Source organism: Fopius arisanus, unplaced genomic scaffold (assembly GCF_000806365.1).
Source record: "Fopius arisanus strain USDA-PBARC FA_bdor unplaced genomic scaffold, ASM80636v1 scaffold00016, whole genome shotgun sequence".
Taxonomy (NCBI): Eukaryota; Metazoa; Arthropoda; class Insecta; order Hymenoptera; family Braconidae; genus Fopius; species Fopius arisanus.
The window spans coordinates 986162-1006004 of NW_011887755.1; the positions used below are offsets into that span (position 1 = coordinate 986162).

A 19843-nucleotide genomic window follows, 5' to 3' on the forward strand; every position below is an offset into this window, starting at 1 on the left:
TCAAGCAACAAACAAATTTTTTCTTGAACTCAATCTCTCGTTGCCATGATTAAAATTGCCTGTAGCGGTACACGTGATACAGTACAAGAACGCAACAGGCTGTCCATTCTGATAACCGGAGAATTTAATTCCAAATGTCGGAAGAGAATCAATCTGATCTAGAAAGGCTATTTGACATATCAACGAATGACGATGGTCTGTTAACAGTGCAAACCACTGTAGATACAGGTAATCACGGCAGTAATTAAAAAAAATCTAAAACATAACCTTGAAATTTAACAAATGAAATTATTCATTGACAGGATTTGAGTGGCAAGCGATTGATGAATGTAAAGATAAAATATCTCCTCATCTCCGAGTGGTGAAAGATCGAGGGAAAATATTCTTCAATGTAAATTTGAACGATTTTTTTAAAGTGAAAAAATTGAGATCCGTTGATAATATTTATGTCATCGCCAGTGTAAATCATTTTGTTTTCGACGCCGAGAATAAAGACAGTAATTTACAAACATTCAAAGAGTCAGTAGGAAATTGCAGTCAATTGAAAAAATGTTTGGACGCATGGAAGGAAGTGACCGGCTTTCCTGGTAAATTATATCCGACGATAGACGAGTACCAGAGGGCTGTCGAGATTTATAAAGTGAAAAAAGAACAGAATACGATAAATGTGGATGAGAAAAATGCTGGTACAAAGAGAAGAGGATGTAATCCAGCCTTTGGAAACGAAGAGGATGTGCTTTCGTTCAGGGTTACATGTGAAAGAACAGGAACCCACAACTTTGACTCCAGTCAAGTAGCTTATGTTATTGGCGGTGAAATGCAAGATCAATACCATTGGATCGTGGATTTAACGTCGTATCAGCTGGAGGTTTTGTGTAAAATCACACACGGTATGCGAAATCATGAATCAATTTTTTCAAATAGGGCAGATTAATTCAGTCATGAAAAAATAAATGGAAATAAATCGCTTCAGATATTTGTAGACATTTTTGTAGGAACCTTGTTTTTTTAATAATTATTCCACTCTGCAAAAGAGAGAAATTTTCGATTCCTGTTGGATTCACTGATACTCCTTGAAACTCAACTGAAGAAAAAATATTAATTTTCAGGTCAAATGATAATGGGTCTACGAGTGACACCGGAGTCCCTTCACCGAAGAAATATAAAATATTTTGGGCCTACGACCCTTAGGGCCACTATCGCGTATAATTTATTGAGCCTGGCAGACCCGAAACCAGGGGATATAATAGTTGATCCAATGTGCGGTGGAGGATCGATTCCCATAGAAGTAAGACAGCCCATTTCTGCACTTTTTTTCTCTTTCTAATCGCGAAAAATATTCATTCGTCTTTTTGTGAAAACTAATGGAAAATTTCCAATTTTCAGGGAGCTCTGGAATTCAACCACTCATTCATCGTCGGCGGTGATAATCATGAGAAAGCTGTCAATAGATCTAGATTGAATTTTGAAGCTCTCGAAGTACCCTGTAAATCTGATTTAATGAGGTGGGACGTCACCCAATTGCCATTCAAAAACTCGTGCATTGATGCTTTCGTCACGGACATGCCCTTCGGCAAGAGGATGGGCTCGATGACAGACAACAGGGTCCTCTATAAGAAATATATCCTCGAATTGGCTCGAGTGACTAGACTAAAGCATGGCCAGTTAGTTCTACTCACTTACGATCGTCGAAGCATGGCTGGAGCTTTACAAGTGGCAAAAAACGTTTTCAAACTTAAAAAAATGCTTGGAGTTAGCATGGGCGGACTCAACGCAGCTGTCTACGTCCTCAAACGAACAAACTTGACTTATGAACAGTTTAAACAATCGAGCGATAATTCGGGCAAGTCCTCTTAATACGATCGACGTAATTATAAAATAAAATATGCATTTTTTTCCCCAGTTGTTGAATTTTTATTCCAAAAACGATATATTTTTTCCTCTTACAAGAAGAATTTTCTTCTACTCGTCTCCATTGCATGGCGTTTACCCTGAATAATCCATTCATATTCTCCGTATTTACTGTCGAAAGTTCCATGCTGAAGGGATTTTAGTCGCAATGTGAAACGCGGTCCCAATTCCCTCAACTTTGGTTTACCTGTTTTCAGATTAAATTCGTACCTGCAATTAAAATATAGGGTTTAGAATATTCATCGGATGTTTCAATAAGAATAAGCGTCTATACCTGTGATGTCTGAAGAAAATGTAATCACGTTGATTGTGGAAGGTAACCGCCCTGCGTCCTTTGAACTCTGGCTGATAATGGAAGAGAGCTCCCAGCATCCGTCCAATTGTGTAACCCAATCGTGTTGTAAAGTTATTCAGGATAACCTCAGGTCTATGTTCACTGATCTCTTTATGACTTCTCTTCAGCTCAGGCGTTATTTTGACATTGCTCAATTTAAATTGAGCCGTCGGTCCATCGGGCAGGTGAACCACCAACATTCCATCTGAACATTATTTCATTAAGGACACATATCATTCACAAAATTAATAAAATTAAAAGTCGATAGAGATCACGCCTCAGCGACTGAGAAATTAAAAAAGATAGCCTTGTTCTTCGTACAGCTTAACTCGTTTCGTATACTCGATTAAAATTGAATTGAATTGATTAATTATTGGAAAGGATACTGGGCTGACACTGATTCTCATTAATAACAATAATATCAGTAAATCCTCTGGCCGTGGCGGATTTGACCATTTTCTTAACACCTGAACGATTGCGATATAATGAGAGAGAGTTTGGAATAATGCGAGTGAGTTCTCTCCCAAAAATTCTCGTTTTTCGTGTTGGATTATCACAGTACGTGATCAATACTTTCGGTTCATAATCATTTCTGTAATAGGCAGCAAATTCATCATTCATCAATTCTGCTTTGACTTCTGCGTTTTCTTCATCATCAAGGTCTCCAATTATTGCGGTTTCATCTTTCTCTCGAAGACTCTCAATTGTATGCGGCACTTGTTTCGGTGCACCAGACTGAATTTTCGCTTTCTTTGCTTCTTTCTTGGCCTTTGCCTTGGCCTTCATCATCTTTTGTACCTTCATTTGCCTCACGGCTTTGCATTTTATGTGATTGAAATTTGTGTCTTCTGGGAACTTAACCTCTTCCACTTGCTTCTCATCAATTGCTTCTTCTTTAATTTCAACATCATCGTCTTGTGATTTCGTCGCACTGAATGGATTCTTGCGAAGATTTTTGAACTTCATTTTTATTAATTTGAATCACCAAAATGGGAATTCGAAAAATATATTGATACCACGTGAAATTATGGGATTCTGTTCTGTTCTCTAGACCGCTCGTAAATATACACACGTTGAAGAAAAACCATACTCAGAGACTATAGGGAAGATTTCCGTTATATATGCAAAGGTATCTTCAAGAACTCTCGTAGCGGTGGCGCAGGAACTAATCCAGAGAATCAATCGTGTGAGTAAGAAAGGTCGGAAGGGAGAAATTGTCGATAATTTTGAAAGCCCGTAAATATGAATAAAACGGGGCCTGCAGCCGAGATCGCTCATAATTGAAAAATCCTGATCGCACATTCCGAATTTCAAATCGATCTACCCCCCTTCCACACGTGTGATTTTTTTTCCCAATTTTCAAGCAATCTGCCCGGAAATATAAAAACCGAATGATAACATTTTTCAATAGACTTCGCCGGTTTTTCCAGTGGAGTCATTCAATTCTGTAAATTAACAAATGGCTCATTAAATTATATATTGATTAAACCGTTCAACTTAAAAATGAAAAAAAAATAATTTGTACTCACGAGCTGGTGGTAAGAAAGTCAGAGGATTAAATGATTATGAAGAAGAGAGTCAATTTATAATTTCTCACAATGAGCACCGAAATGTAAATTCGAGGATCACGTGATTATCGATTTTCCACCACTTATTATCACTGATATCGATGGCCGTGAGATTCACCGAAGGGCTGGCACTACCTGGTGCAGCCTTATCACTTATTTTTTCCTGAAACACGATCGTACTTTATTCGATTTAATAGTCAATCATCATATACACTTGTTACTTAATAATTCACGGAGAGAGGATATTTTAAATAATTTACCATACACTGCATTGTTATTTATACCAAAAATTATGTTTATAACTGTGTCAAAAACACTGAACAACAAGTAAGTCGAGAAATTTTTGGAAGTCTACTGGTTCAACCATCTCCCCACACCCTCACCGAAAATTCTCCTCTCGCATTTAATTACGAATAAATTAATAATTAATTCATTAATACGTATAATTCAACACAATTCGATTAATTGCAAATGAAAGAACAGAAGAATCTCGCAAACTTTGGATACAGAATTAAAAAATCGTACAACGTATTTACTACTCGAAAAAAGTGAAAGAATGTGAAGAAAATTAATGAATTTCTGAGAACTATAAATCGCCGTGCACGAATCATTTTCTTTATGGATGGAATAACGATTTTGAATGAAAAAAAAAATGATTGTAATTTGCAATGAATGACTAGAATGGCCTCTCATTCTTTCCGGATAAAAAAAAATGAAATATTCATTGAAATTGTTGTATCTACCTACCTGATGTGACAGGTATTGTAAATGGAATTGAATTCCATTTTCCACAAGATTAGGGAGATCATTCTATTTCCTTTTGCAATAACAAAAACTGACCAATCCACCATCAAAGGGAACAATCAATTCGATGCAAGTCAGATTTTTTAAAAAACAAACGTGTCAAGTCTGCATCATTTTACCTAATCGACAAATCGATTCGTGTTTGCGTATTAATAAATTCAGATAGTCTAGCAACAATGACAAAGTTGAATATCATTACGATCGTCTGATGATGGGTGTGAACCAACTCCCGGAAAACCTCACTCAATTTCTCTTCTCAACTTCAACATCATTCGGAATTACTTCTCAGAACCTCTAGGTGTGCGAAAATCTCTACACCCTCTCTGAATATCTGTCCCCTGTATCATCCGAATATCTTGGAATATTCTTGAAGCTTATCTCCGATTTTCCTGTACCCTGAAGAGTTCGTAATTAATATATTGATGACCATTTCAATTTCTAAAAGTAATAACGCCCACTTACGCTTTCCCATCCGCAATCTGCATTTCAAAAACTATTTTCTGTTTCAGAACTCCCTAGATATTCTGAAAAAAACTTGGACTAAATTACTGTGAATTGCTTTAATGTTTAATTACTGAGATTTTAGAAAATCGGTGATTTTTATGGAGAATTTTCCACAACAATAGCCAACTCAGGATATATATCAATAAAGGAGAGATGTATAATTCAAAAAATAGGAATGGGCAAGCTCATCTTTACAGATATAATTTACTGTCAGGGCTGTGGTTTTTAATGATTCTTAGAAGAGCCGATGGTTTTAATTTATCTATCGCCACATCGCATGTCATCCCGGCATATGCTATTGCAAGTAAAGCCGGTTTATTAATTGATTCAAGTCCATGTCACCAGGAGTTAAAGCTCTTCAAAGAAGCAGTCGATGCTCATGTGTTGTGGAGCTTAAGGAGTGAGTAGGACCTGCAGATTAATTAATCACTGCTAATCATCAAATCAAATGATTTCAATAAAAATACATTTGCAAGCTCTCGTTTTAAAAATCAAACGATACGCCAATATTTCCGCATGTATTTATATGAAATTACTCAAATTTTCAGTGCTGGATTCAAGTGGACAACCGAAATCTGGGTTTATTCATGGGAATAATTACTGGCTAGGACATGAACGTCAATGTGATATCATAATGAATAGTGAATCGTTGGCTTTGAGTCCAAAAGTATTAAAAAACAATAGTATCTACAGAAAATCAGGGGAAGAGTTAGTCCCGTTCAAGTTAAAATTTTTCGTTGCATACTTTGTACATAATAGTACATTGCAATATAACATCGTGCAACCTGGTGAAGTAAGCATCCATTACGATTGAGAATATTTCTACTTCAATTAGTGTAGAAGCAATTAATACTTTTTAAAATGAAAAATCATTCAATTATTATCAGAATGTAAAAAAAATGATTTGAAAATAAGATTTTACAAATTGCTTAACGAGGTTATACATTTGGTGTAATTTAATTCTAGGATTTGATTACCTTGGGATTATGTCTTCCTGCCAAATGCACCACGGGAGAGTTGAGTCAAATTTTGACAAGCATGTTCCAGGAACGGACACTTCTATTTGGTCATATCAATAATGCAGATTTTAGACTTCAAGAAGTAAAGGCAATTACACGTGATCTGAGTGATTTTTTCAATTTTCGTATGATTATTATGGGGTAATTATCCATTTTTATAATCACAAAATTAAATGACAATCACGCAATTTCCACTTTCAACAGACTCCTCATGTTGGTAACTGCGTTAATCATTATTGCTGCAACCACATATGATCTTTGTGTGCATCAAAAGAATCTACGTACCGCTGATTTATGCGCAGACATTATGACCAATGGTAATAAAAACAAATAATTATTCGATTTGAACTGGTAATTTTGTTGATTGTCTTCGTGTTTCTCCAGGTAAACCATTAAATGTGGACTCTCGGTCTTTTGAGGAATTATCTCCAGCTCGTGCGTCTAAAAATGTTATTAAAGTGCTGATGTGCTTTTCGGCTTATACTAATTCCAAAGATATATTTTCAATCTCGATAAAAAAAGATTCGATTGAAGCTCTTCATGGCATAAGATCCCTCGGAATGACTTGGATTATATTACTTCACATGGCGCTATTCGGGTTTACATACATGGGTAGAGTATGAATTTTTACGAGATAAAATAATCCATGAATCCTAAATAATAAATATTTGAAATTTTGTCTACTCAGATAATAAAGTTACCGCATATCAACTGGCTCAGTCGTTACCATTACAAATTATGAGTAATGGTTCTGTATCCGTCGATATTTTTTTCTTCATGAGTGGATTTCTACTGGCGTACACATTTTTTGAAAATGCGAGGAAAAGAAGTCAGGATTCGATGAACGGGACTCTTTCATGGCGGATTTTTTTCCATCGAATCATCAGAAGATACATCCGGTACTGGTGAACGTTACCCTAATGACTCCTAATCACTTGCAAGCAATTTCCAACATTAGAATTTTTTAAATAATCTATAAACAATCTCCAAAAACCGTAACATCTTTTATATTTTGTAAAGGCGAATCCTAGAATTTCTAAACTTATAATTGCAATACAAAAATTATTGTTGTTCTCTACCGAATGAGCTCATGCTGGAATCATTTTTTGTTGCAGACTGACTCCTCCTTACGTGATAGTCATTGGCATTGCTGATATGATTTTCTCCTGGTACGACAAAAACTCCCAATTTTACATACACGATAGGCCATTCGAAACTTGTCCCACCTATTGGTGGAGAAATATCCTCTACATAAATAATTTGTTTAAACGTTCAGAAACGGTAAGTACACTATTTTTTAAACATTCCATATTACCCGATTTGAATATTACCTTTAATACCACAAAACGAATTTTCAGTGCCTATTTTGGAGTTATTATCTTTCCAATGATATGCAATTCTTCATTATTGGATCATTTATACTGTTTTTATCACAAAGGTAAAGTGTATAAATCATTTCCATAGTCATCTTTTATTTATTGTCATTTTTCTTGTCTTTCAGATATTATTACGTAGGGATGGGAATATTCTTAACATTATTTATCGGAACTACAATTACTTCCGGAGTGATAGCTTACACAAACGAATATGCACCTACGTAAAAATCCATTTTTATTTTCTCTTGTCCATTGAGATTACTCCAGAAATACTGTAATTAGTTGATTAATTTTTCAGTCTAGATGAGCAGCTGAATACTCTCGATAAATTCTATGATCCTCCCTGGATGCGAATGGGACCGTATTTGGTAGGATTGGCAACCGCTTATATCTTGGTTGTTACATTACGGAGGAGATTGCATGTCAAAAGAGTAAATATAATTATTTATGTTTATCAAACAATTGCATCTGAACGTCGAAAATAATGATAATCGAGAATAAATCGGTGAACACGCTCGAGATTATTCGATTGAGTTAGTACAGAATAAATTGTCCAATAAATTATCGCATTTGAAAAATGCCCGGTGTTTGAGTAATTGGAAATTAATGAGATCTACTCAGAAGAATTATACTGACTCATTTTTTTTTCTTTTTTAAACTCGCTTCAGACGACGCTCTGGCTTTTGTGGGGTCTCGGAATATCTTGCAGCGTTTTGTCACTCTTCGGGCTCTGGAAAAGAAAAATAACCCTCGTACCAACATCATTTTACATGGCATTACACAGAACAGCTTTTGGCATCGGGATTGCATGGCTAGTAGTCGCATGCTGTACAAATCATGGCGGTGAGTAATCAAACGATTTTATTGTTATTCTAATGCATCGAATATGAAACTGATGTGTATCTTTCTTATCCAGGGATTATCAACAGAATATTATCATTAAAAATTTGGCAGCCATTCAGTAAATTATCGTACTGTGCGTACTTACTCAATCCTATATTTATTGGTATATTTCATCTGAGCGGGGAATCGCCGTACCATGCGGAAATCATGAGCCTAGTGAGGAGAATTTTCAATTTTCCACCTTTGCATTTTTAATTACTCTCATATTATGTACATTATATATATACTTGTCGCATTTCAGGGATATCTCACTTCCGGTGTTGTTGTCATTTCTTATCTGGGTGCCTATTTTTTATCAGTGATGTTTGAAATACCTTTTTCTCTCCTCGCAAACATTTATTTCGAAGGCAAAACCAAAGAGAAAAATCAACCATTGAGGAATACATTATCGAAGAATAGAATAACGTGAGAAATTTTATAATGGAATATTTGAAATATACGACCATAAAGACTGTTAATATAGCGGGCCTTGAGATAAATATTTTTATGCTGTATATTTGATATTATTACGACAAAAGTACTGTTGAATTGAATGCGCATGGTTCCAGGTAACAATCTATCTTAGAATTGTTTTGTTAATAAAAAAAATATTATTATTGTTTCTTTAAAAAATTGTTCTGCTTCCAAAGTATTGATAAGTATTGAGGAAGATGGCAGTTTACAGGTGGCTGTATAGGCAGAGAAAAAATAAAATTTGTCTGAATTACGTTAAACGATCGACTTTTTATGTGCAATTATCATTTCTCTCTTCTAGGTGCTACAAAAATCGTTTCCTTTTTTCACAGGAATGCTCTCGCCTCTGATATTTCTTTGAAAAAGCTCATTCTTTCATTCTTTCATTATTTCCTTGTTCTCAATTAAGAGGGTCTTAGGTACGCGCGATTAATGATTGATCGAATAAGAATTCAATTTTTGAGAAACAATGGGTTCACCCTAAAAAATAATTGAATTAAAAATTTTACACCAATGGCCACTTAATTATAAAAAAATCGAATAAAAAAGACGTTTAACTTTTGAATGTGAGTATACTCGCGATGTTGCTTCATGTGCTTCATCCAGAGTTTCATAACCTTAATTATTGATTAAATTTTTCCCAATCAGTGACAATCGTGATACAATTTTTTTACAATAATCACTCACAATTAGGACTACTGATGTGGAGTCCAATTGTTTGCATTTTGAACCGGTAAGTCGAACCAAAATAATGGCACAACTGTCATCTGAGTTTATTATCAGTTATCCAATAACCAATCATAATGTATTAGTGGTACTTCGTTTCGATCTCGACAAGGTCTGTGTTCATTGACACAAATAATAGAGATCGACTCGAGATTCTACAGTTTCAATTCTCGGAGTCATATTCAAGAGCTTCCTGGGGAACAACCTGACAAACTGAAAGGTGCAAAGTGGAAAATCATGGAAAATTTTGATTGGTTGCGTGAAGTTGCTCCGGCTTTTCCAGTAGACGGTGATAAGGTGTGACTTATCAAATTACCTGTTATTAATTTATCAATTAATTAATTCATTTATATATATATATTTATTTAAAAGAAATTTATCCCATAGGTTACCATAATTCATGAGCCATCAGTATTTTATACGACATTAGTCGAGAGATGTAAAAACGCTGAGAGGAGAATATCCTTGGCATCACTTTATTTGGGTGCCCAGCAATTGGAAGAGGACTTGGTAGGTTCGTATGTACATTGTTTCACCAATGTCGTAACGATCATCACCAGTTCACGGATTTTTTTTCCATTGCACGTTTTAGAATTTTATTTTGAATATACGAAATATTTTGGCTAGGTGAAATCTATAAGGACTTCGATAGACGCCACGAATGGAAATATTAAAATTAATATCCTCTTGGATTACATGAGAGGATCTCGGGGGAAAATCAACTCCCGAAAAATGCTACTTCCTCTGCTCGATGGGACCACTAGTGAAAATTGTAATTTATTTTTCTATCACACCCCTCAACTCCGTGGAATATCAAAAGCAATTATTCCTCAGCGATACAACGAATTGATTGGTCTCCAACATATGAAAATCTACATTTGTGATGATTCCCTCATTATCAGTGGGTAAGTCATTAAAGCTCAGTTTAAAAAACTTCCATTTAAAAAATTTCCAGTAAAGAAGAAAAAAAAATTGAAGAATAAAAATTTTTTATGGTTGTTCCAGTCATCAGGATTGCTCCCTTTACTTTCAAAAGTCATGATCGATTAAATATTTTCCACAGGGCCAATCTCAGTAACGATTATTTCACGAATCGTCAGGATCGTTACTTCTTGATTGAAGACTGCAAAGAACTTTGCGATTTTTACGACGAATTAATTCAGAGAGTTTCCGCATTTAGTTTTCGTCTGACTCCCGGGGATATCATGTCCTACAGCTCTGAATCACTCCATCATCCTCTGAGAGGTTCAGTACGGACATTCAAGGAAACCGTACGAGAAAAAATTCAGTCATTAAGTTTAAAAGCTATGGGAGAATTTAATTCTTTGAAACCCGTAGGTGAGATTTATTGTCATGTTTTCAGAAATGAAAACCAAATTATTCAGATATTTATATTTATGTCGATTATTCTTCGGTATTTTATTTTTTACACCTTTTTTTGTCCTTCAGATTCCGATACTTGGATATTTCCATTGATCCAGATGGGGACATTCAATATCCACCAGGATAGTGAAGTAACATTAAATCTTCTGAAAACAGCCCCTCCGGGATCGCTTCTCAGAATCGCAACAAGTTATTTGAATTTAACTTCAGAATACAGAGAGGCGTTAATCCGACACTGCGAGGGTACTTGCGAACTCCTCACAGCACATCCCTCTGCCAACGGATTTTTTGGAGCGAAAGGTGTAGCTGGGGGAATCCCAGCTGCATATACACTTATTGAAAAATCGTTTTTCAAAGAAGTTGAAAGAAGAGGTTTGGACCATCGAATAAAATTGAGGGAGTACATTCGTCCTGGTTGGACGTATCACGCCAAAGGTCTTTGGTACACTCTCCCAAGTCATAAGAGACCGTGCTTCACTCTCATTGGATCCTCCAATTTCGGTATATATTAAGCTTCATAAAGCAAATGAAAAATATATAATAGGTAGAATCCACCTGAAATTATTTAATTGACCAATGGTTTTTAATATTATTACAAATATGAGTCATGATTTTTAATTATAAAATAAAAATTATTGCATTTCAGGTTACAGATCAGTAAAAAGAGATCTCGAGTGTCAAATAGGATTAGTAACACGGAATGAAGGTCTCCAGGAAGCTCTTGAATACGAGCACAATCGTTTATTCAAGAAATCTGAACCAGTTACCACTCAGACATTCAACCAACGCGATCGAATTCCACCCACTTGGGTTTGTGCTGTAGCAACATTATTTCGTTATTGGTTCTGAGTTAAAGAAATTTTAGCATTAGACAATTTATCAGCTAACAAAAATAATAAAATTCCTCATGACGAGAGAACAAACGCTAATTCCATTAATAATCATCCACAGGTTGCATTTCATTTCTTTGTTTTTCCTTTTTATCCTAAGTAACATCAATCCTGTATCGACGTAGATTGATATATAATTTTTTTATTTGGGCATCAGATATCCGATCTGGCATCTTTCGATTTTATATCCGATTTTTTTGTTCGTTTTAGGACGTTATCGTTGTGCCGATAAATGCCCTACCGTAGTGACACTCACGACCTCCTCGAATTATCGACACTCTCAGGTTAGTGACCTGTTTTACTTACAGGTACGGGCTCTAACCATGAAGAAGGTTTTGTACAGGCGCTGGCAATCTCTGTGCATATACTCGTAATTTTTTTTACGTGACATTTTTGAATTTTGAGGCTTGTGACTTCATGAATTTTCATTAATTTCTTTCAAATATTTCCTAAATATTTGATTATATGAAAAGACCTTCAACTTTTGGATGTGAATGTACCAGCCCATTCGTTCAGTCATTGCGAGGCAATTCCAATCATTTCAGCTTTCACTTCACTCCAGAAAAAGTAAGTGCATTGCTATTTCTGATTGTTAATATAATTTTTATGGAGTTTTAATGGAATGGGATAGAAATTCTAATATAATTGCGCCTTTTAACTATAATTTCAGGTTTTTTTTAATTCATCATTCGTCGGTTTGAGTCAGTGTCTTCGAGGTTGCAATCATAAGGAGCAATAATCAACTCTCGATAAGCAATTGTTGTGCAACAATTCACAAATAAAAATAATGCTTGTAAAAGCAGAGTGGAATGGAGTCCATAACCATAGAAAAACGTCCAAGAATTCAGTCGTGCAACGTTTTCATCTCAACGAGGAATCCGATAGAATCACATAAAATGAAACTGAGTCTAAAAAATAATTTAATTGGCCTGAAACTTTTTAACAATTTATTTGACATCGATCTTGAATCATTAATAATTATACCAGAATCATTGTCATCGTTGAATGTATCAGACAAGTATGTGTCATTCAGGTTACAATCTAGTCCAGTTGATTCAACAGTTGGCACATTTTCAACAGAAGTCATCGATTCTCAGAAAATAGAGAGGGAAATTGTAACAGAGAAATCAGACATTCAGCTACCTCCAAAAAATACTCAATTATCGTTGGTATGTAGTTGTTGTAAAAATATTCTAAGCAAATCTGATATTATTTTTAAGCGAGTACTTCCATTACCGAGTGACGATTGCGATCCTTCCCAGTGGTTTTGTTGTTCTCACACTGGAGATGATTTTAATATAACGACATTGTTACAACCACGTGACAACGATTTTTTCTATGGATCTCATTACAGCATTTTGAGTAGGAATATATTTTTGGATAAGTACAAAATTTTTGGGGAAGATATTGTGTGCAACAGGTGTTTAACAGTACTAGGCAGCTGTCATTTGGAAAATCATGGGGACGCTATTAAATTTTGGAATTCTTCCCTACAATTTACGCTGAAATCGTCACCATCTGTGTATTGTAATGAAACTAATCCTTGGATTGACTTCAGAGCAGCTTTTCTACACTGTATTAACGACGATATATTTAATACTGAAATTAATTTCTTAGCTGTCGAGCAGAATCGCCAATATTTATTAATTATCAAACCGGTGGAAAAAAATCTTTGTCTTCTGACAGAGTCACTCACCTCTAAATTGACTAAAATCACTTTAGTTAAAAAGTTCGTTACAAAGGTGTTGTATAGATACGAAAAATTACAGTGTCCTGTGAAAAATAACTCAGACGTGAGGATTTGTAGGATAAGTGTTAAAAGTATGATTGCGGGTATTGATAATTTAATAATATCGTCCCGAAGAATTCCACCGATTTATCGTAAGGTAGAAGTAAACTATCACGTAGGTTACATACAATAATTTAAAAAATAACTGTAGCTTGTGCGAATTATGTTTCTCATATTTTTCTATTCTCTGTTTATACAATTACAGAAAAAATATATTTTCTAGAATGTTGAACTCGTCTTTTATTATCGGTCTCATTTTCTCTATGTTCATTATTGTTAATTCTAGAGTTCACAACAACTTCACGTATCCCAGATTCCCTAGAAGTTTCGATGAAATAAGATGTGTTATAAGTGTTATAATTCTTTTCTCCGTAAACATTATACTCGATAGTTACTAATTAATATTGTGGGTGACGTTTAACCATTGAGGACTTATCTACTGAGACACAAGTCATCAAGTTATTTGCAGCTACCAATTAATATCAGTGACCTAGTACCATTCGTTATTTTTCCTCTTTTCTCTCGATTACTGTTTCATTCAATTATGGAATATTCAATATATCCTCAATTAGGTCGCGAATTATAAATGATAATTCGTGGATACATGGATTAGGCAAATTGAATCCAATCTTGAAGTGATCACTGCATCGCATTTGTTGTTGATCGCAATCTATTGGCGAGGGGGGCTGTGTATACCCAACCACCATCATTCGTTTCTCTGAAGAACTGCAACAAAAAATTCATTTCAATTTGGTTCGATTGAATGATTTCTTTCAAAATTTCAGTAAAAATTTTGAACTTACTTTTGTTTCCCACGGAATATTATTTTCTTTCCGTATTCTCGCTTCATCTCGTTGTTTCTGCTCAATAAGACACTTGGCAGCAGTAGCCCTATCCATATCATTAATTTTCAACCCAACAGTCACTTCCCTCCACACTTTCCTGGACTCGTATTCCTCCTGCTCACCGACTGGTTTCACCAGTTTCTTATCAACTTGAATTTTCGTCACGTCAGCAAAGAGTTCCGTTCTCTGTCAAAGTTTTCCACAAAATCGTTAATAACTGTGAATAATAAAAATACAATGTAGAATAATCAATACAAACCCCATCGCTCCATTTAGCTTCCAAGCAGCCACTCCACTCTCCATTAATACAAAGGAATGGTTTTTTCTCTCCAGGATGGGTGACCTGACAAGAAATTCTATTCTTCTTTCCTCCATAAAACGGTTTCGTCAAAAATTCAACAGTCGCTTGATATCCAGTTTGAGCACAAGTAATAGTAGCAGTCCCTCCCAATTCAATCCACGGTACAGTGAGTATTGATCTACCATAACCATTGGGAAAAGTCAACACATATTCCTCACCATACTCTAAAACATTGACCCAACCCTTTCCAATATTATGCACCCCAATGCTCAATCCTAAAAATTTACTCTTCGTCCATACGTGGGCATTGAAACTAATTTTTTTTGCATAATGCTCAGCATAAAATGCACTAACTGGTGGATGATGTGAAACCTGTTCAGCGATAAAAGAGAGCTGATTATCAGAACACCACGAAACAGGACCATCCCTCGTATTGTTATCACTCTCAGAATTCATTGGCTGTTTGGAATTCTCAGCTGCCAAGTCCCAGTGGCACTTAAAAATCTCACCAAGAACTGGGTTGTAAGGCTTCTTAGCTACTCCTGACTTCCTCCCAGCGTGAAAACTGCAGAGATACCATCTCACAACCTGTACCATCCGTTCTTTGGGCGTTAACATGTCGGCTATACTGTTACAATTGAATTTATCATTAGAACCCACTCCCCTGAAGCCAGTGCACGTGATAGATGGCTCAATTACCTGATAAAGTAATTGGGATGGGCAAAGTAATCAGCATACATCTCGAGGAGAGATCTGCGTTCGAGTATAAATGTCGGCAGGGCTACTTTTGTTAAATCCATACCAATCTTCACTTGAGACAGCAGGTGAGTCACCACCGAGCCATGACTCTCCATCGAGTCCACTGAAAATGTCACCACATAATTAACGTTAATTTATTTATTACGTTTTCCGTCTCCACGAATTTGAAATATCTCAAATATTTACTCTCTGGCTCGCTCTCCTCCTCGTAAAGCGCTGTAAAATAATAAATATCGATTAGGGTGGCACACCAAATAAAAAAAATTGCATAAAGTAATAAATTAATAAGCATATCTATATTTAGAATTCTGATACTCACAGGAGGCTGCATCAACACTAATCATTTTGTACGTATTTAAAAAATAACCGCATTAAAAAAACATAAGAATATGTTTATTCGAATTTTAAAGCTCCTCTTCACGTGAGGTTTTCATTTGTTTATGAAAAAATTTCAGTCTAATGGTTTCGTGCACAAGTAGATTATCACTATTGACAATTGTAATTGACCACATATTATTGTGCATTTTATTACAACTGGAATTGCCATAGAATGTCTTCATTTCGATTATCGAGGAGAAAAAACATTGACTAATGAGAGAGGAAATTTTTACTGAGAAGATTTTACTAATAATCTCGCGGGTGGGAGGTGGATATTTTTTGTCACCATTGCGCATACCAATGGGCATGTGTTGTCTATGTATATTGCGATGTGATAGTATATAGATGAACCGGGCATAAAAGTAATCAATACAGAGGAGCATCGGTAAGGCCGAGGGTGATTCTATCCGGACAAATATATAATTGTTGAATTTTAGTTTTGTGTTCAGTGATTCACATTCAGAGCTGTGGAAACGGAAATTACATCCTATTGACATACCATCATAATCCACAGAGCCATCCGTTTTTACTGGTGGTTGTAACTGCCACTGTTGTCTCCGATTTTCAATAGTATTGGACTCTTGAGCCGTTTGCAGGCGCTCGTTTTTTTCAACGCCCCGATGACTGTCAATAAAATAACACGAGGAGAGTTTGAGATTTTTGTTGTTGATGATTTTAATCAATATTAACTCACTCAGGGAAATAATTCTGGGCAGCGGTCGGGGTTGATATGTCGTCAGCTGCGTCGTAATAGTCTTCATCCTCGTCGGATGATGAATAGGAAAATTCAGGCACAGGGAGATTCTTCGGGAGACTCGTTGATACACGAGGCTCAAGACATTCTGAGCCCAATTCTATGCCTGTTTGTACTGTTGATTCGGGTTCTCCTCTGGCTGTAAGCGAGTAGATTCTCAAGGATCACATATTGTCTTCAAATGGCGCGATATTTTAGTAAAGAATTCTTGATAATTCTTGATAAATCATTCCAATTCTCCAGATTGATTATTCAAATGGTCATTATTGAATTAATAATTGCACTGATATAATTACCATGAGTCAACGTTGGTGTTGCATTGTCAGTATTGATTGATGACTCAGTTGGCCCTCTGTAAATACCATTGACAGGCATGGCAGTATTCTGGAAAAATAAAACGTTAATTAAATTCCACAGTGTGTTATAAAAAATCGATTTCCCCTTACCTTGGCTATCTGTAATTGTACAATCGTATGTTTCACTGAATTCAGTACAGCATTGGCTTGAGTAAGTATAGCTGCATATTTCTGCTTCTTATCTTCTTCGTCATCTTTAAAGTTCTTCTGTTTATCTTCAATTAATTTTATTTGATCGATCAGCAATTGCAGATAGGCATCAGCTTCTGCAACTTTCCGATCGAAATCTTGTTTTGGTGGTGATTTTTTGGGATCCCATCGCTGCAACGTGGATTAAAATTAAAACCTTAGCAATACAGTAAGCTGGAATTAATGGATTGTTAATAGATCATGATAAATACAGCGTGGGAATGTCGTAAAATCGTATCTTCCAAAGCGCGAACCCATCGCTCACGCTCTTCACCATTTCTCGTTTGAAAATGAAATGTCTTGGGATCATCCTTGGAGGATGACGTTGTTATCGTGAATGTACTGTCATCTTCGTCATCAATACCAATTACAGCGCCACGAAGTCGAACACATCCACGACGAGCGCCTCTCATCATCTTCTCTTTACTCTAAAATCACATAAATAATTATGAGAAATCCATTTATAAAGAATATATTTTGAAAGAAATTTCATAATATTTCTTATGTAAAATTAACGATTATTATTATTTTTTTTAATTGTTGAGTGTCGATATTGAACGAGCACAAGATTAATGATGAAACAGAAAAGATAAAAAATGCTGATTACCGTGTAATAAGAGAGTAATCCGGCATTATCATCAAGCACAAACCACCTATACTGCCATCCATTAACAACATTTGTCCATTTGCTGAGTGAACCTTCCATCGTTGACATTTGCTGAACGATTAATTATTTTAATTTGGTCTCCTCTTGTAAATCACAAGACTCGTCTTTATAGGATATTTCAAATCACTGCTGAGTACGATAAGAAAATAAAGAGAATAATTTTATAAAACACTCCGAATGGAAATTCCAGAAGCACTAATGACTTCTCTTGTAGATGTGCTGCGGCAATTCATCAGTAAACAGTCAATCGACGGAGCAATTAATACATCACTTTAAAGTATAAAAAATTAAGAGCATGGATAAGTGTGTCAGAGATGATATGGTTTATTACGCCATTTATATTAGCAAACTGTACTTGAAATGTTGATTCTTCCGTCTTCGACACCGATGCCCCTGGCATTATCTCCAACTTTTTTAACCAGAAACTGTTAGGTTAAAACAGGAACGCCATCTATTAAATAACTAAAAGAGATTCTGAAGTAGAAGCTCAGTTCTGGGGGTTTGAGTAACCCCAGTGGCATCGTAGTACTGCACCCCAAGAGAGGGAGGGTGAAACACGCAATGCTGGGGTGTTCATCAAGTCGATGGGGTGAATTTTATTTTCTGCGATATGAATGCTTCTTGGTTTTTATTTGTTTAACTGAAATTTAGCCGACTATAGAACGAGTGGAAGGGGGAAACCACATTTTGTGGAGTTTCAAATGAAAAAAATTATTCAATATGTTGAATATATACCACTAATGAAAATATATTATCAGAATGAGCGCGTTGTCTTAATGGTAACGTGCTTGCCTTCCACGCCGACGGCCCGGGTTCAATCCCGCCGTCATTTATTTTTTTTTTTTTATAAATAATTCCATTTTTATCTTTTTTAAATGGCTAATCAATTAAAAGATCGTTTAAAAACTGAATTTTTGAAAATCGAAACGATATTTAGTGAAATTGACAAATTAACAATTTATTAAAACGATACTTTTGCAATATATATACTCCTAATGAAACTGCACTTTAACAATGAGTGCGTTGTCTTAATGGCAACGTGCTTGATTGGCACGCCGACGGCCCGGGTTCAATCCCGCGTCATTAATTTTTTTTTTCTTTAATAATAATCAATCGAAATATCCCTCTGCAAAAGTATAAGTATAGAAATTGAAACATTCTAAATTTTTGAAAAAGTATCAGGGGAACATGAACACCGAGGAGCTATTCACTGAAATTTTCACTGAAAGTGAAACATTCGAAATTTTTGAAAAGTATCAGGGTAACATGAAGATCGAGGAGCTATTCACTGAAATTTTCACTGAAAGTGAAACATTCGAAATTTTTGAAAAGTATCAGGGTAACATGACAATCGAGGAGCTATTCACTGAAATTTTCACAGAAAGGGAAAAATTCGAAATTCTTGAAAAAGTATCAGGGGAACATAACAATCGAGGAGCTCTTCACTGAAATTTTCACTGAAAGTGAAAAATTTGAAATTCTTGAAAAAGTATCAGGGGAACATGACAATCGAGGAGCTCTTCACTGAAATTTTCACTGAAAGTGAAAAATTCGAAATTTTTGAAAAAGTATCAGGGGAACATGACAATCGAGGAGCTATTCATTAAAATTTTCACTGAAAGTGAAAAATTCGAAATTTTTGTAAAAGTATTAGGGGAACATGATAATCGAGGAGCTATTCAGTTTTCAACCAATATTTGGATTGATTAGCCATTTACAAAAGAAAAAATTGAAATTATTTAAAAAAAAAAAATGAATGACGGCGGGATTGAACCCGGGCCGTCGGCGTGGTAGGCAAGCACGTTACCATTAAGACAATGCACTCATTCTAATAACATAATTTCATTAGGCATATATATTTTGAAAAAGGATTTAAAAAAAAAATGTTAAATTTGTCAATTTCACTGGATATCTTCTCGATTTTCAAAAATTCA

At 35.4% G+C, this 19843-nt stretch overlaps 6 protein-coding genes across 10 annotated transcripts; 4 read left to right on the forward strand and 2 right to left on the reverse strand.

The window, feature by feature from the left end:
- The first annotated feature begins 45 nt into the window (after nt 1-45).
- On the forward strand, nt 46-1896 carry LOC105263770 (THUMP domain-containing protein 3). Its single transcript, XM_011300191.1, has 4 exons — nt 46-228; nt 303-890; nt 1110-1288; nt 1387-1896. The coding sequence occupies exons 1-4, from the start codon at nt 135-137 to the stop codon at nt 1855-1857; spliced, it is 1332 nt and encodes a 443-aa protein (XP_011298493.1). The 5' UTR covers nt 46-134; the 3' UTR covers nt 1858-1896.
- LOC105263776 (probable ribosome production factor 1) lies at nt 1897-3331 on the reverse strand. Its single transcript, XM_011300201.1, has 3 exons — nt 2632-3331; nt 2186-2450; nt 1897-2121 (listed from the first exon to the last, which is right to left on the reverse strand). Exons 1-3 carry the CDS (start codon nt 3209-3211, stop codon nt 1944-1946), a joined length of 1023 nt encoding a protein of 340 aa, XP_011298503.1. The 5' UTR covers nt 3212-3331; the 3' UTR covers nt 1897-1943.
- A 460-nt stretch (nt 3332-3791) lies between these two features.
- On the forward strand, nt 3792-8881 carry LOC105263775 (nose resistant to fluoxetine protein 6-like). Of its 3 annotated transcripts, none has more exons than XM_011300197.1 (14): nt 3792-4140; nt 5127-5521; nt 5670-5914; nt 6088-6281; nt 6345-6457; nt 6525-6752; nt 6829-7039; nt 7256-7421; nt 7499-7578; nt 7642-7737; nt 7815-7947; nt 8185-8359; nt 8433-8575; nt 8661-8881. In XM_011300197.1, the coding sequence occupies exons 2-14, from the start codon at nt 5275-5277 to the stop codon at nt 8826-8828; spliced, it is 2199 nt and encodes a 732-aa protein (XP_011298499.1). In that variant the 5' UTR covers nt 3792-4140; nt 5127-5274; the 3' UTR covers nt 8829-8881. The 3 variants fall into 3 exon arrangements, with proteins under 3 accessions (XP_011298499.1, XP_011298500.1, XP_011298501.1); XM_011300198.1 differs by lacking the exon at nt 3792-4140 and adding an exon at nt 4570-5061; XM_011300199.1 differs by lacking the exon at nt 3792-4140 and adding an exon at nt 4570-5020.
- Nucleotides 8882-8977: 96 nt separating this feature from the next.
- Nucleotides 8978-12171, forward strand: PGS1 (Phosphatidylglycerophosphate synthase 1). 2 transcript variants are annotated; one of them, XM_011300196.1, is made up of 8 exons: nt 8978-9605; nt 9685-9895; nt 9986-10108; nt 10226-10503; nt 10662-10936; nt 11048-11482; nt 11628-11791; nt 12082-12171. In XM_011300196.1, exons 1-8 carry the CDS (start codon nt 9574-9576, stop codon nt 12115-12117), a joined length of 1554 nt encoding a protein of 517 aa, XP_011298498.1. In that variant the 5' UTR covers nt 8978-9573; the 3' UTR covers nt 12118-12171. The 2 variants fall into 2 exon arrangements, with proteins under 2 accessions (XP_011298498.1, XP_011298497.1); XM_011300195.1 differs by lacking the exon at nt 12082-12171 and having other exon boundaries at nt 11628-12037.
- Nucleotides 12172-12263: 92 nt separating this feature from the next.
- LOC105263772 (uncharacterized) lies at nt 12264-13889 on the forward strand. The gene is made up of 2 exons (XM_011300194.1): nt 12264-12438; nt 12542-13889. Exon 2 carries the CDS (start codon nt 12681-12683, stop codon nt 13791-13793), a length of 1113 nt encoding a protein of 370 aa, XP_011298496.1. The 5' UTR covers nt 12264-12438; nt 12542-12680; the 3' UTR covers nt 13794-13889.
- Nucleotides 13813-18353, reverse strand: LOC105263771 (oxysterol-binding protein-related protein 9). Of its 2 annotated transcripts, XM_011300193.1 has the most exons (12): nt 18265-18353; nt 17850-18179; nt 17455-17670; nt 17144-17374; nt 16994-17081; nt 16638-16836; nt 16443-16567; nt 15752-15781; nt 15506-15668; nt 14765-15434; nt 14464-14691; nt 13813-14386 (listed from the first exon to the last, which is right to left on the reverse strand). In XM_011300193.1, exons 2-12 carry the CDS (start codon nt 17955-17957, stop codon nt 14300-14302), a joined length of 2145 nt encoding a protein of 714 aa, XP_011298495.1. In that variant the 5' UTR covers nt 17958-18179; nt 18265-18353; the 3' UTR covers nt 13813-14299. The 2 variants fall into 2 exon arrangements, with proteins under 2 accessions (XP_011298495.1, XP_011298494.1); XM_011300192.1 differs by having other exon boundaries at nt 17850-18329.
- Nucleotides 18354-19843: the final 1490 nt, after the last annotated feature.

What these genes read in the sequence shown, in the direction of transcription:
- LOC105263771 (XM_011300193.1), bottom strand. Translation starts at nt 17,957, where the DNA reads ATGTCAACGATGGAAGGTTCACTCAGCAAATGGACAAATGTTGTTAAT. An exon ending in TACAATTACAGATAGCCAAG is followed by an intron (nt 17,082 to 17,143) that starts GTAAGGGGAAAT and finishes TTATTTTTCCAG; the next exon opens with AATACTGCCATGCCTGTCAA. An exon ending in GGAGGAGAGCGAGCCAGAGA is followed by an intron (nt 15,669 to 15,751) that starts GTAAATATTTGA and finishes TGACATTTTCAG; the next exon opens with TGGACTCGATGGAGAGTCAT.
- LOC105263770 (XM_011300191.1), top strand. Translation starts at nt 135, where the DNA reads ATGTCGGAAGAGAATCAATCTGATCTAGAAAGGCTATTTGACATATCA. An exon ending in GCAAACCACTGTAGATACAG is followed by an intron (nt 229 to 302) that starts GTAATCACGGCA and finishes ATTCATTGACAG; the next exon opens with GATTTGAGTGGCAAGCGATT. An exon ending in GAGGATCGATTCCCATAGAA is followed by an intron (nt 1,289 to 1,386) that starts GTAAGACAGCCC and finishes TCCAATTTTCAG; the next exon opens with GGAGCTCTGGAATTCAACCA.
- LOC105263772 (XM_011300194.1), top strand. Translation starts at nt 12,681, where the DNA reads ATGGAGTCCATAACCATAGAAAAACGTCCAAGAATTCAGTCGTGCAAC.
- LOC105263775 (XM_011300197.1), top strand. Translation starts at nt 5,275, where the DNA reads ATGTATAATTCAAAAAATAGGAATGGGCAAGCTCATCTTTACAGATAT. An exon ending in ATTCGGGTTTACATACATGG is followed by an intron (nt 6,753 to 6,828) that starts GTAGAGTATGAA and finishes TTGTCTACTCAG; the next exon opens with ATAATAAAGTTACCGCATAT. An exon ending in ATGCGGAAATCATGAGCCTA is followed by an intron (nt 8,576 to 8,660) that starts GTGAGGAGAATT and finishes GTCGCATTTCAG; the next exon opens with GGATATCTCACTTCCGGTGT.
- LOC105263776 (XM_011300201.1), bottom strand. Translation starts at nt 3,211, where the DNA reads ATGAAGTTCAAAAATCTTCGCAAGAATCCATTCAGTGCGACGAAATCA. An exon ending in TGAGAATCAGTGTCAGCCCA is followed by an intron (nt 2,451 to 2,631) that starts GTATCCTTTCCA and finishes AATAATGTTCAG; the next exon opens with ATGGAATGTTGGTGGTTCAC. An exon ending in ATTTTCTTCAGACATCACAG is followed by an intron (nt 2,122 to 2,185) that starts GTATAGACGCTT and finishes TTTTAATTGCAG; the next exon opens with GTACGAATTTAATCTGAAAA.
- PGS1 (XM_011300195.1), top strand. Translation starts at nt 9,574, where the DNA reads ATGTGGAGTCCAATTGTTTGCATTTTGAACCG. An exon ending in TAATTCTTTGAAACCCGTAG is followed by an intron (nt 10,937 to 11,047) that starts GTGAGATTTATT and finishes TTTGTCCTTCAG; the next exon opens with ATTCCGATACTTGGATATTT. An exon ending in CATTGGATCCTCCAATTTCG is followed by an intron (nt 11,483 to 11,627) that starts GTATATATTAAG and finishes ATTGCATTTCAG; the next exon opens with GTTACAGATCAGTAAAAAGA.